Source organism: Liolophura sinensis, chromosome 7 (genome assembly GCF_032854445.1).
Source record: "Liolophura sinensis isolate JHLJ2023 chromosome 7, CUHK_Ljap_v2, whole genome shotgun sequence".
Taxonomy (NCBI): domain Eukaryota; kingdom Metazoa; phylum Mollusca; class Polyplacophora; order Chitonida; family Chitonidae; genus Liolophura; species Liolophura sinensis.
In genome coordinates, this window is record NC_088301.1 from 43,840,281 (window position 1) to 43,855,701 (window position 15,421).

The 15,421-nt window shown below is 37.2% G+C and overlaps 1 protein-coding gene across 1 annotated transcript; it reads right to left on the reverse strand.

The window, feature by feature from the left end:
* Nucleotides 1–897: 897 nt before the first annotated feature.
* On the reverse strand, nt 898–11,253 carry LOC135471575 (ubiquitin-conjugating enzyme E2 H). Its single transcript, XM_064750859.1, has 7 exons — nt 11,131–11,253; nt 4,131–4,207; nt 3,855–3,929; nt 2,858–2,897; nt 2,584–2,636; nt 1,956–2,084; nt 898–1,104 (listed from the first exon to the last, which is right to left on the reverse strand). The coding sequence occupies exons 1-7, from the start codon at nt 11,181–11,183 to the stop codon at nt 986–988; spliced, it is 546 nt and encodes a 181-aa protein (XP_064606929.1). The 5' UTR covers nt 11,184–11,253; the 3' UTR covers nt 898–985.
* Nucleotides 11,254–15,421: the final 4,168 nt, after the last annotated feature.

Here is a 15,421-nt window from a genome sequence, read left to right on the forward strand (position 1 = left end):
TATAATTCTGCCATGCACTTCATCTCACAGTAATAAATTCACAAACATAAGCCAGGATAAATTATTCTTTTAGACCTTTCAGATTCCTCCTAAAGAATAAATTAATGCAAAGGAGAGATATGCCACGGGAAAATCTCAATAGTCAGTAATCAGAGATAGAAAGCACAGAATAATCCACTTGCTGTTATAATGTTTCAAAAGGATTCAACATCAAACAAGCTGATGTAGAGAGATGTAAATAGGAGCAGTTGCTCATACCATTTTATCCCCCATCTTTTCATGACCCATCAAGCCAAGGGAATACAGGTGTAACATTGCTGAGATGGCATTTTGGTATTTCTCATATGTAAACATTGGAAATGTGGATGACAAAGGGGTACTTGATATGATTTTCGGACAGTTTAGACAATTGCAGTTACAAGAACAGTTGGCCACTGAGATTAACCCTGCACTTTCTATCACAAGTCAAATCAATAAAGTTTTACAGAAAGTGAAAATCTTCTGCTAACAGATATCAGAAATATTTGAATTCAATTTGTTCTACCATCCATTTGTTTAAAAAAAGTGTCCAACATAAAAATGTCACATTGTCACATACATTCAAAAGGAACAACTCAGGCACACACACAAATCCATTCATTCCTTAAAAAACATAAACATACAGGTCTATCACTTGGGCAACAGATAACAGATGATGTATATAGTATGATGCATTTGCAATTATGAATTGACGTGTGGGTGGTCTTATTAAATGAGAAAATAAGTTTCGATTCATGCCAACTAGGCTTATGTAGAGTTCTGTACAGGTCACTAGTTACCATAGCAACCACTTAACATGTTAATATATAATATATATATATATATATATTTATATATATGGTGTACTACTCATGTAAGTATGTACAACGCTTACCATAACATAGCATATGTTTACGATAACAGTTAAGATGAAGTCAATAGCCTACGATGCCAATTAAGCCTAATGTTATAACTCCATATCCTGCGCTTCATTTTCTGAAAAATCACTCATGGAGCTTTCACTAGATGATTCAACATGTTCTTGCTCTCGGAGTGCCTCCTCTGTTGCATATTTTTTCACATATTCTGAAGAAGAAAAATGGTTGCATGAAGAGCTTTTGAACAATTACCTCATAGCTGTGACTGAAAACTCACCTAGTGCAATGTGAACAGTAATAAAATGCATGTACTTAAGAAGGAAGTATGTTAGTAAACTAATTGCCTGAAATTATACAGCACACATTGCCTGTTCCTTAGAGATTACATTTACTTGATTAACTCCTCTAACACATGTAAACATGGAAACTTTTAGGTCTATGAATAGAGGCATCGCTTCACGGACTTGTCATTACTAAATACTAAGTGATCATGTGATAAACATTCAATGCCATGTCATCTAGTCAAATTAAATTCTTTTTCCAACCTAATTTGGGGTGAGCATAAAGATATAATTCATAAGAAGGTGAGAACCAACTACTTGTATCTGCAGCCTTACACTTTTGTAAAAACTTGAGCAGGCAGCTGTCTTTGACCAAAGTTCCTACATGATTTAGCATTCTCTCTCAGGTGGCTGGCATATTTTACAGGGCAGTCACCTTCTCAAAATGCCCTGACAATGTTGTTTGCATAACAGTTCATTTTTTTATGTTCATGTCATACGCAGGAATTTTTCAATGATATGATGGAGAAAATCACTTCTCTTCACCAGGGAAACAAGCTGACATAAACTTTCGCCTAAAGCTGAATTTTAACGCAACCTCTGCACTGACATATGCACCTCCTAACATGTATGCTACTCAACTGCTTGAAAAACATCCCATCATTAACAAACACATTAAGGAGGAGCAACATCTTTCGATCTGTCAGCTTGAGGTGGGAAAGTTTCACAATCTTCATTCAGGAATACCCGCATTTTTACACTTTAATTCATTAGTTACCTTGAACTTTTTTCTTGTAGTCCTCTGGTTTGTGTAAGTACATTGCGGCGGCATCACCATTCAAAGGGTCTATAGGGTTAGGGTATGTCAGTAACTGAGGCAGGAAAGATTCAAAAATGTTGGACAGATCTGAAAAACAACAAAACCAGAACAGAATGATACTTAAACATATGCTTCTTCATTTGTTGCTTTTCAACATTTTGCTTTTCAAAAGCCAATTCTAAAAGCAGTTATATACATATGCTCAATATGGAGTATAACGTGAAACTGCTAGCAATTCATACATTATTCAATGAAGATTTATTCATAATTGTGTGTATGTTTCATGCCACAAATCAAATCATTTCCTTTTAAAGAGAGAGGAGACCAGTATCCACTACATTTTCATACTCTGCCTGTTCATTTGGGTATTATTTGTACAAGTAACATCTCAGTACAGACATCTTGTGTAAACAAAGCGGTAGGCTGAAATATACTTGTCTAGTATTTCTACATCTCTGGCATCACAACAACTATCAAACACAGCTGCCACGGGTAGTTATGTTTTTGTGTCACTGAGACAGCCGAATCATCTTATATCCACTTGTGTATCCCATCTACATATACCATTCAAGAGGAGAAATCTCACCATAAAGGGCAGTCCATGCCTGGTTGATAACATCCAGACAGACAGTTCCTGACCTGAAAAAAAGACAGCAGAACTTCCCCTGAACAATTGTGAAATCTGAGCATAGGAGCAACAAGTAAGGTTATTCATTACATGTATAGTGTTTCACTCAATTCTAAAAATCTATTTTTTTTTGTACATTTATAAATTAGAAATGACCAAATAAACACAAAATGCACACATAATATATTGACTAAACAATACTTTTGTAACAATTGACTGCAAAAATACTTACACTTCATCAATATTTGGGTGGTATATTCGGTTCATGAAACCTGGAAAAGACAAAAGGAAATATCAATTTTTTTTAATAGTATGCTTTGTCTTTACATTACTATATTAGAATAAATATGAAAATATTACCACGTCGATATACATCCTTCCCTTCAGAGTCACTGATATAATGAAGAGCTTTTAAAGGAGAAGAAAACATAAAAATGATGCCAAAATCAGATGAAAGAGTGATTTTAAATATGATTTTAAATATTTTGGGGACTTTTTCCCTAAGAGAAAAGGGCTTTTGAAAATATTTTTGTATGAAGGGTATTTGGGACCAACTTTTGGTATTTATCGTTGTTGCATAAAAATGTTCTAAATAAGGATATGATGCTTGTCTAATAAATTTATTCGAATATAAATTTGTTGTTTATCGAAATATCAAAACACATGCATTTAAACCTAAATTATGATAATATTTATAAACATATAAAAAAAATATAAATATGATCCAAATTGAGGTTTAATACATTTGTTAGCTGAAAAATTCTAAAACAAATTCTAGAGCAAAATTTTTTATTAAACCCGTGTTACATCCTCATTTATGACATTATTAAACAATATACTATAAATACCAAAAAGTGGTCCCAAAATACCCACCATACAAAAATTATTTTTAAGTGTCTTTTTCTCCTTAAGGAAACTTTGGGAAAAATATTGAAGACCTCATTTAGGAATAACTTTTTGCACTCTGTCATCTGAATTTGATGTCATATTTATGTTTTCTCCACCTTTAAATCTTTAGGACTAAAAATAAAAGCACTTTCAATACATCACATTATGCAGCAACTGACAGAAAATTATCTAGTTTAATGACTGTAATTCCTCCTCTGACGGGTGAGACATGATTTGAAGAGATCAGCATTCCACAATTTTGCATGAGAGAATTCTGACTTCCAAGACATAATATGTCTATCACATGCATTCAGCATGAACATGTGTACAAGTACACATACCTATTGAAGGGGACTTGAAAGGATATTTCTCTGGAAGGTCCACTCTAACCTTCCAAACGCCTCCTTCATAAGGGGCTACAAAATAAAAACAAAAATTATTGTGCACAGTGTAAGGACGTACCTGCAGAATTACAGCAAATGCCTCATCGGACATACACACTCTGTTGATAATTCCAAGAATCAGTATTTTTGTGTCTATCATATCAATAATTCTATTTTCTTAAGCTTTAACCACATGACGTTAACTAACGAAGATAATCATGCATAAATACTTACTTCCAGTGGGTCCATAGAACTTGACAATGAATTCATTCAGCCCACCCAGAATTGTAACTTCATGTTTACTCTCAATGCTGATCGGGAATTAAGGAATACAACTGTATAAAAAGTGCATAAATAAAGGGCTTACTCCCCAGATTTCCCTGACTTTCATAATACTGTCAATGCGCTTATCCTTTATTTATTTATTTATTTATTTATATGATTGGTGTTTTACGTTGTATTCAAGAATATTTCGCTTATACGACGGTGGCACGCATTGTGGTGGGAGGAAACCGGGTAGAGCCTGGGGGAAACCCACGACCATCCGCTGGTTGCTGGTAGACCTTCCCACTTAGAGCCGGAGAAGAAGCCAGCATTAGCTGGACATGGATTCACAGGGACCCCATTATGCTGCGATAGCGCGCTAACCAACTGAGCCACAGCGGCCCCTGTTCTTATCACAATATGGACACCTATGTGGCTAACTGCTCCACCAAAAAGAGATAAAAATACTCTGCTTATTACAATCCATATATTGTTTGTAGAAAGGTATGTGTGCCAATATATTTTCAGCAAAGATTAAAATCTAAAGGTTTCTATGTATGTATGAGCATGTAGTCTATTATATAGCAAAACTATATTTTGGGATAGGCAATGCATGTATGTGCACATGTATATGTAGAGTTATACTTAATATATGTATCATTAGAAGAAATACACCTTTCCACTATCAATCTACTTAACTAATGAACTGTCTGGTCCATGACACATGTAAGAAAATGATCGAACATACATTTGTATTGAAAAACTATTAGGAATACATGTCTTAGTCTATAATCATGGAGGGTATTGGTTTCATCTGACACCCATTACCAGAAGGTGCATAGGGGCCTACTGGCAATTTCAGACCTGGAGCAACACAATAATTTACAACACACATGTAGCCTGCATAGTAAAAAAAGAGAGTCACAATTGCAGTCATGACAACAAGTGGAACACCTCACACCATGCTTGTAGGCATTGCTGTTTTACACATGTAAGTGCTGTCAAGATCACATCTGACACATCAATACTAATGATAACTAAGACCTGTGAACATGCTGAATGGCTAGTCCCTGAGTCTTGTGCTAAAAATAATGATGATAAGTCATAGGATTGACAAGGTGGAAAAGGGAGTGGGTGACCCAGAAAGTCGATCCAGATAGATCATACAGATAATTTAAAGCTGATCAATACATCAACATGTAGGTCAACAGCATTCTATTAACTGCGCCAGGAAGAGCCAAAAAAAATGATAGATATACATGTACTACACTAGTTCTCCCATTTAATAATATCAGGTAATAATACTTAGATTAGTGTTATTTTGTACCAAGGTTTCTATATTCAGAATGCCTGTTTGGGCCACTATATTTAACCCTACAGTCTTGAGGTAAATGTCTTGGAAGTACATAAAGTACTTGGATGTATTGAGACAAGTACAGCTTAAAACATCCTCAATGCATGTATCTTTTGAAGTATTTATTTGATTTGGAGTTTTAAGCTGTACTAAGGAATATTTCACTTAATTAAATGACAGGAAATCCCACGAACATCAGACTGCTGGCAGATCAGATCTCGGTGACATTCACGTTTATCACAGAGAGCAACTTAAAATTACAACTAAAAATCCAAAGTCAAGAAAGAATGTCAAAATTGTACCAAATGAGAAAGCAACTCTCCTAAGAAGCATTCTATGTCAACAAAATTGGTGTAGTGATAGAGAAGCTAGGAGATAGATTGTCCTTGATGTTGGAACCTAATTTTAAAAACTGTAAATTTTACATGTATCCATATGATAGTCTCAGACACTGTGCAGTCTGTGAAGGTTTTGTCTGACGTGGTACTCTCCACTTTAATGACCCAACCTAAATTAATGACCCAACCTATAGATACTATGGGTGATGCTCAGGTACAGTACATAGATAACTGAACAATTCTGCTGCACAAGGACTTGTTAACAGCTTAGAGATGTTCCATCTCAATGGTGTGGTTGAAGGGGGGGTGCGGTGTCAAAGGCACACGGCGTGGGTGAAGAAAATGGTCCTCCCAACGTTATTGTATAGGAAAATGCCTACTTATGAATCACAGTGACCTTGTATATTTTGGATTCTATAATTTTCATCTTTCCTGATAGTCAAGAGTATTTCTGCAGAGCTTTCATGATGTTATTTTGTACAACTATGTCCTACTGGTCGTTTTTTTTTTTTTTTTTTTTTTTTTTTTTTTTGATTGGTGTTTTACGCTGTACTCAAGAATATTTCACTTATACGACGGCGGCCAGCATTATGGTGGGTGGAAACCGGGCGGAGACCGGGGGAAACCCACGACCATCCGCAGGTTGCTGTCAGACCTTCCCACGTACGGCCGGAGAGGAAGCCAGCATACTGGTCGTTTGATAAGTGGCAAATAGTTACCTTTTCCCCTATGCTTTAACATTGTGTGGCCATTTTGTTTTAGACACTAAAGGGTGGTCATGTGACCTCCAACTTCCATCTTAAAGAATGTGATTCATGGACACTCAATCTAAAAAGAACATGATTTGGCACGTTACTATAAAGTCCTTGTGGATTGGACATAGGTTGGCTTTCAGCTGGAAAACTCCACATCTCTGCAAAGCTGACCTGTTTTTATTGGTGCATATGTGCACAAACTTGTAACTGTAGCCCATGCACTGTGACCTCTCCCTAAGAGCAACAGCCTTTGGTTCCCTATAAATATATCTCAGCTACCCAGGAAAACTGACCCCCCAGCTGACTTCACAAATCAATACACACATACTGCTCACATACCTGTGAGCTCATGCAGCAGTTCTGTGAAAGGTGTTTGTGGCCACATAGTACTGCTCACCCCTGTGTATTTTAAAGAACACAGAGGTAACTTTCATATTCTGCACCTTTTTTTTCTTTTTGGTTTGCTTGGTTTTTTTTGGTTTTTTTAATGGTATGCTAAAGGTCACTTCTTGTGAAACACACTTGATGTAAGTTGCTGCATTAAAGTATACATTAATCTACATGTATAGCTTACAAATTCACAGCAGAAACAAGTGGGTAGGTTTACTTTCATCGTTTCTGTCCCAATATCACTTTTAGTGAAAGTTGATCCTTTGTTCTGTACACAGAGCTGTGGTACAGGCTTCATAATGGCACTACTTATATACTGTGCCCTATTTATAGGACCTATCTGTTTATTTACATACCACCACATGCTTAGCAGCCACTAGTCAGAGGGTCTAGAGAGGGGTGATCAAAACATAACCTGCTTTTAAATCCAATACAGTGACCGCAGGATCATACCCTTGGTGTACATGTGTACATGGCTAATTGATTTACCATAGACACTTGTTACCATATCATGATGGAGATCTGTATTTCACATACAAATCTGACACCAGATATATACTGCCACATAAACTAACATCATGCACAGCATAATATACAAAAGCTTTACAGTCTATTTAAGTAACTGTTTCCACACTTGATTCAACAAAACCTTTCTGCTTAATTAAATCTTTGCAAGAGCCTTTGAATTGCACACATTAATGACTATGAACCTATTAATGATTTCGCATAAATAAACTATACTACATGTGTGTACGTGTACATGATTTGTGGTACAATCATCTGTTTGATACAAACATATATCAGGTCATAAAAATTAGCATTTAATCTCCTATTAACCACACTACATTTACATTAATTTCTGAACATTTGGCCGAAATTTTGGCCGAATTTTCAATAATACAGATTCAGCAAATCTCATCAACCTAAAGAGAATCCCTACAAGCAGTCAATGGAGTGTCTGGCCCTCTGCAGCCCCCAACACTGAGCCCATGGATTGCTCTACCTTAGATTATGGGTGCAGCTTGTGTTTCTAAAATGCTAAATCCAGAAGGGCAATTTGACAAATACATGTACACAACCTATAGGTAATGAAGGCTTGGACTGAAGAGTCTTAGCACATGTACATGCACATGAAGGGCCATATCCTGGTTCACAGTTAGCCATGCAGACTGCATCAGGCTGACTATCCCATTCCTGCATCATAAAGCTCAATCTACAGCAAATGGCACTGGCAAGTTAAGCAATTAGAGACTAGCTATTCTAAAGACTACCTGAATACTACAGTACATAAAAGACAAGCATATTAAGTTGACATGGTATTACACATATAACCACATGTTTAAACACTGAATAACAGAGCAGCACAAATTCAGCAGAATGAATGAATGAAAGCCATGTCATGACCAGTGAAAAGATGATGGATTCAAAGTCTTAAATCATTATGCCTAAACCACATTTGATAATTCTACAACAGAGAGAAAGGGTAGATTGACTTGGGAGCCTTGCAGGTCATTTTGAGATCTTGAAACTTTTGGTCTTTCTGGGAGGCCAGGTAATTAACTTTCCTGGCCTTTATCTTTAAATTAGCAAACATGCTCAAAACGACAAAACATTTATCACTTGCTACCATCTAATCATGCTTAACAGTACATCCATGTTAACCAATACACCTTATTCATAATTTGGATGTTATACACACCAAATGAGATCATCTTGCTGGTTAATCATTGGTAGTTATCTGACACATACTCTATCATGATTCATACTCTATGGGACTGAACTGACAGGCTAATCATTTCCCTCAAACAGCAAAGCAATGTGTAAACAGACTTGGAGTTCAAATATACTTTCCATTAGAAACTAGCACATTCTCACAGCTCAGGTAGAACCTATAAGAACATATCTTACCTTGTGTCTGTGATATTGTCTGTACACTGGTTGTTTAAGTAAATGAAGAGCAGAATTTTTTTTCTAGACTCACTATTATTAAGCTTCCTACAATATGCACCATTAATTTATTTATTTATTTCACTGGCGTCTTACCCCATACTCAAGAATATTTTACTTATACCACTACCATTGACGTGGGAGGAAAACAAGCAGAACCTGGGAGAATCACATAGCCATCCAAGTTACTGACACACCTTCACAAAGCGGAAGCCAGCATAAGCTGGACTTTTAACAGCCGCATTGGTAAGAGGTTCCTGGGTCGCTGCGATAGCGAGTTAACCATTAGGCCATGGAGGCTCAATATACACAAATAAATACAAGCTAAAACACAAATGCAAGTAATTTTGGTGCCTTAAGACTGTTACGTATTATGATAGAGCTATTTGACAGACATCAAACCACTAAAAAAAAACCTGCAAAATTAGTCATATTTGAGGTTGGTTAGATGAACCCTTACACTACTGTACCACAGGAGCAATTTGACTTACAATCAACACATATATTTGCATCAATCTGTCCTTGATTTTCATCTCAATGAATAAGATGATACAGTATGTTGCACAATAATCAAAAGTGTTCTCCCAAGACAGAATATACATAAAAGCCTTGCACATGTAAATCAACATATTGGACACTGCTGGTACATGTTGCAACAGGTAAAATCCTATGCCATTGGTTTACATTCAAAGCTATCCAAGGTCATATGAGCACAAGACACTATTTAGGCTGCATGCTCTCTATCGGAACTAAATTCACCTTTTTCTTTAAAGCTTCATCCTGTACACCAAACCAATTATATGCACAATACAAATATAGATCGTTAGTCATATATAAAAATATAAAATGTTCTTCATTTCACACAAATATACATGCATCATAAAATCAAAACAAAACATGATATATTATGTATTATATATTATGTAGTGATAATCTGTATCACATTGGTTTGACTTTATCCATTTGTATCATGTGATTGATAGTCCACACCTTCAAGTTGCAAAATGTGCATACACTGTTTAACATCAATGTAAATACTGTACAGTGGTTTCAAGTTGTGTATAATTGCAAATGAGCAGAACATGTCACATGGTAGATAAATAAAAGTATGTTGTCCTATTGTTGTGCATCTATTAAAATTACAAACTTCAGTATAGAGCTCAGTTCAAGGTTTTTTTCTGTGTTTTGGGTTGAGTTTTCCACTTCTAACTGCCCTAGAGCCCATGTATAGTCTCAAATGTCATAAGGACACACAAAATGCATGTATGTGTGTCACTGTCCACACTTACAATGCATTTAACATAGCCACGAGGATTGACTATCTACCAGCGATGGAATTCCGGTCAGGCGCAGTCGAACAGCTATATGGCTTTTTACATTCACTAAAATTCTGACAAAGTTTAGTTCAGTATAATATGACTCATAATTTATAGTTCTGAACTGACACAGAATCATATCACCTGTACTTCTGCAGCTGGGCTAAAACTACCTTCCTCATGACAACTGCTTACCACATTGGCTATCGCCTATGAAAAACAGAACAGACATTTGGTGTAGGAGTAAAGCCAAATAGCTAAAGTACCTATCCCCATTAACCATTTGCTTTGAAACATATGCAGCTTCTGTTGAGTGGTAGGTAGTTTTCCCCCTCCTAGTGCTACACTTGTATGGGAGATGCAATTCTGTGACTCTTCAGAACTAAAAAGCAGGTGAGTCACATTCATACTGCATGCACGATGATTCTCGTATGTGCACCAATAATTTTAACAAATGTGCAAAGTTATCATCATGCCCAATCGTTCTTACAGTAAGTCAAATGAACTGCCTTTACACAACCATACATAATTTCATAATACCTACTGGCAGTACACTCATGTAAGGAGGAAACGAGATCAGCAAGAAACCACTTGCACACTTTGGCACTCGACAGGGTTTACACTAATGTAGCATACACATATTCGTCAAAAGAGAATTCACAGTCCCATGCACAGAGGCAATAATTTCTCCCCATTCATAGAGCTTGCATTAAGCTAAGAGACAAGGGTCCACCTCTGATGTGGTGAATACATATTGACGTTTCTACCCGTCTGCCTGATGACGTACATTTATCACCAATTCGCAAGCTGTGACAGTTTCACTAAAGACATAATAAGAGACTGCTATCACATAGCTGGTTCAAAGGATACAGTTTGACAACATCAGTGTCCATTCGCCTCTTCCCGGGACTAGGTGATGACATTTCTGGACAATATGAGAGAAATCTGCTGAAAACTCGACAGGTTTGGTCTACTCCCTAAACAACAACAATTATAATGGCGGATCTCAGGAATGGATATTCTGACGTTTTGTGTCACGTGACGGCTTTCCACGCCCACCAGTGGCAACTCAAAGTAAAATTTCTAGAAATATATTTACCTACACCACGAACAGTACAAAACACATAAGAGAAGGTCAACTACTGAACACTGCTTGTTATCTTGGTATTTATAAGGTCGGTCGAACACCCGCTGCTTAAGGAAGGTCAGAGGTCACCAGCTGATTGACATGTAAACTAACAGGAAGTGCTCCCTATCAGCTGTTCGGTGTAAACAAATCCACGTGATCAAAATGACGTCAGTCTTGTTGTACAGGACAGTTGATCAGTTTGAAATTTTTCGCTCGATACGAAACATTTACGGTCTTTTCACTTATGAAACAAGTCCGAGAAGATATTAGAAACATGGTAGTCTTGACCAGATGGACTGGTTATAGAGGCTTTCAGTTAAGTTTTGCAAATGTGGTCCGTGACCCATATTCTGGCGAGTCGTTCAAGGTCACGTGCACTATCCTTAGCCCATAAACCTGTTTTAACCAATTTCCCTGCTGGAACAAGAGCTCGTTGGCCTGTCGTAACTGCTTGTATTATTTGTTTGTTTTTGTTTTTTTTTTTGTTTTGTTTTTTGTTTTGTTGTGTTTGTTTTGTTTTTTGTTTTGTTGTGTTTTTTTTTTTATTATTTATTTATTTTGTGCTTGCGGTATCCTTGAATTCTGTTGTAGCTAACGCCAGCAATTGCGGCGGACGCCAAAGATGTGGAAAATGCATGATGTAGGCCTGAGAATTTGTGTAGTATACATTATGTAATTGATGGAAAGAGCATACACCACTACGAGCAACTGATACGACAAACATATTTGTATTTCGGTGACTAGCTAATTACAGCTTGTAAAATGAATTTTGAATTACGCTGTTATATCTCAAATGTTATCGTTGTTAGGTTCATTCATTTTTTCTGTGTATATCTATATTGTACATATGCTGACTGCGATGTAATTTATTTCTTGTATCTGGAGTTACTAAATATAATAGTCTGAGCATGTATGCCAGTCCAGAAAACGTTAGTTCATGTCAACATTGCCAGCTATGTATACCCTGGCATGTTGTTTCAGGGCAACTTTTCACGTCCATGATGTAGGCAACAGATTGCCATGTGGTGTAAGAGGATTATTATCCCATAAGTAGATCCCATTTCGAGAGAATTAAAATAAGGGGGTCAAAGACCTAGTCTAGTGGGCAGGGGGTGGGTGGGGGTGTTGGGTTGGGGTGGGGGGTTTGGTTCAAGTATGTAGTAAGAATACATGATAACGACAGGGTGCCGGAAATGGACAATGGGGTATTAACCATATGCCAGATGGCGCCTCGAGGTAATGAGCGTAAATGTAGGTAAATCCAGTGGGAAGCAGACACGGACAATGGTTAATTTTTACAGCATTAATTGTAAGTACCCGGCAAGTTTGATCTTGAACGATTTATGTTTTTTTAACGGTCATAATGTTTTCTAATAATAATTTATGAGGATTATGTTATAAACAGCTCATGGTTGTTGATATTACTATATGGTCTTAATGATGTGCTCAATCAATGTTTCAAGTGACAACAAATCATGAACCAGTGATCGCGCACGCTGTACCCGTTTGTGCTTATCTTTCACATCTTTATATGTGAACTTACGGTTTCATACTGGCAGTTAAAACATAACTAAACAATGTGAGGAAATTATTTTTGGATGAAATGATTAAGAACATAATTAGTTTTTATCTCATTCAGACAATTAATGAAGCCAGGACAGACAATTTGTATTCCATGGAAAGCCAATGTTATTCAGCTGGTATATACATGCTAAGTATGAATGAAATATTTCATCCAGTTCTACATACGTGCAATAAATACGCCCACAGCACGTTATTCTGCTCTCTTTATATTATCTTAATATCATTATACGCACTTTGTTCGCATCAGTTTGATTTATTCCACTTCTACGGCCTTTGCAATTGCCATTTTTAACAGTTTCTTTACAGCAGATAGTGTATAATATATATGTATATATATTCAACTGTGAACTACTAAAGAAAAGACTTAATTGTTAAGGATATACCCAGACGCGATCGAGGTCGGATGATTGTTAAAGTTGTCATAGAGTTATTTCCCTTCTCATTCTTCTCACAGAACACCTTGATTACTTTCAGGGCGCTTTCGACGCTTGGAATTATCGGTCGGTTGAAATTCGCAGCAAACAAGCTACAGAAGAAACTCCATTTCCTTATCAAAAAAGTATAAAAGTATGCAGGACAAATGTAAAACAATAAAGATGGTAATCTTACAGTGCGCAGGCTGTTGCATTTGTGGCAAATTCCCCCCCCCCCCCACTAAAAGCCGGCACTTACAGGCCATTTTAAGCCCTTGGAAACTTTGTAACAACCAATGGTCAATGATCCACGTTCTAACCAGCAAACTATACGTTTGCTCATCTTTCACTGATTTCACCCTGACGACTAAAAACGTGACCTTATTGACCTATGATGTAAAAACAGGCCATCCAACCACACTGTAAGTGCATGTAGCACTATCTCTCCACTGCCATATACTGATATTATGTTTAATTTTCTGGTTATATGGGTTTGATATTATCCCGATGCCATATTCCCAGTGTGATTATATGGACACCAGGACCCAAACTCACGAAGTTGCCTTGGATTCACACTTTAGTCTTAACTTTTGCTATAATTCCAGAATTTATTTTTGAACCACAGTGTTATTTTTACATGTCATTTTACATTTTACAGGCCACCAAATATCACAATGCTCTAGAATCCAATGTCACTGTCCACACACCATGTGCATTCTCAACATGACTGCCATGACAAGTCACCAAGTATCAATATGCTCTTATCCAAGTCTAATGCCATTGTCATGATATCACATTCTCAACATGACTGATGTGACACATCAACAAGTGTCACAATGCTCTTACCCAAGTCTAATGCCATTGTTTGGAACCATATCCTTAACATGAAGCCATATAACAGGTCACCAAGTGTCACAATTCTCTTATCCAAGCCTAATGTCATTGTTATGACACCACATCACTGTACTAATTGTGACATACATCTGACACTACAACTTCAACACGACTGTCATGACAGGTCAAGAAGTGTCACAGCCTAATGTCATTGTCAGGACACCACATCATTAGACTAAGTGTGACATTCTCAACATGACTGCCATGACAGGTCACAGAGTGTCAATATGCTCTTATCCAACTCTAATGTCATTATCCTGACACCACATTCTCAACATGACTTCCGTGAGAGGTCACCAAGGGTCACAATGCTCTTATCCAAGTCTTATGCTATTGTCCTAACACCACAATGTCAATATGACTACCATCATGTCACCAAGTATCACAATTCTCTGAAGTTCAATGCCACTGCCCCGACACTGCATTCTCAACATTTCATTACATGTCACCAAGAGCCATAACGCTCTTAAGTCCACTGTCCTGACAGCAAATTCTCAACATGACTACCATGACAGGTCAGACTATTCTTATCTCAATCTGTCATTGTCCAGACACCACACCGCCAGTCTGATAGCTTGGACACCACACCCTGAACATGAACATAACATGTTACCATGTACCACAATCCTCTTATCCTAGTCTAATGCCTACATTCTGACACCATATTCCTAATGTGACACCACATTTTCAACATGATTTATTTCGCGAGTGTTTATGCTGAACTCAAGAATATTTCACTAATACGACGGCAGTCATCCTCATGGTGGGAGGAAACCAGAAAGAGCCTGGTGGAAACCCACGACCATCCACAGGTTGCCGTCAGACCTGCCCAGGTATGGACCGAGAGGAAGTCAGCATGAGCTGCACTTTAACTCACAGCAACCACATTGGTGAGAGTGGTTCCTGGATCATTGCGCTGCACAAGCACGCATCCTCCAGGTCATAGAGTATATACAATGTAGTGCAGAATAGATATACCTGGTACCACTTTCCCTGACCCATAGAACCCAATGACATATATATATGACTACAATGATCTGTCACCTGCAGGATTCTGACCTCACCAGAGTCTTAAGACTCTGAGGAACTGAACAGTATTATCACATTAACCAAAAAAGAAAAAGAAACCAGGCTGTATGTT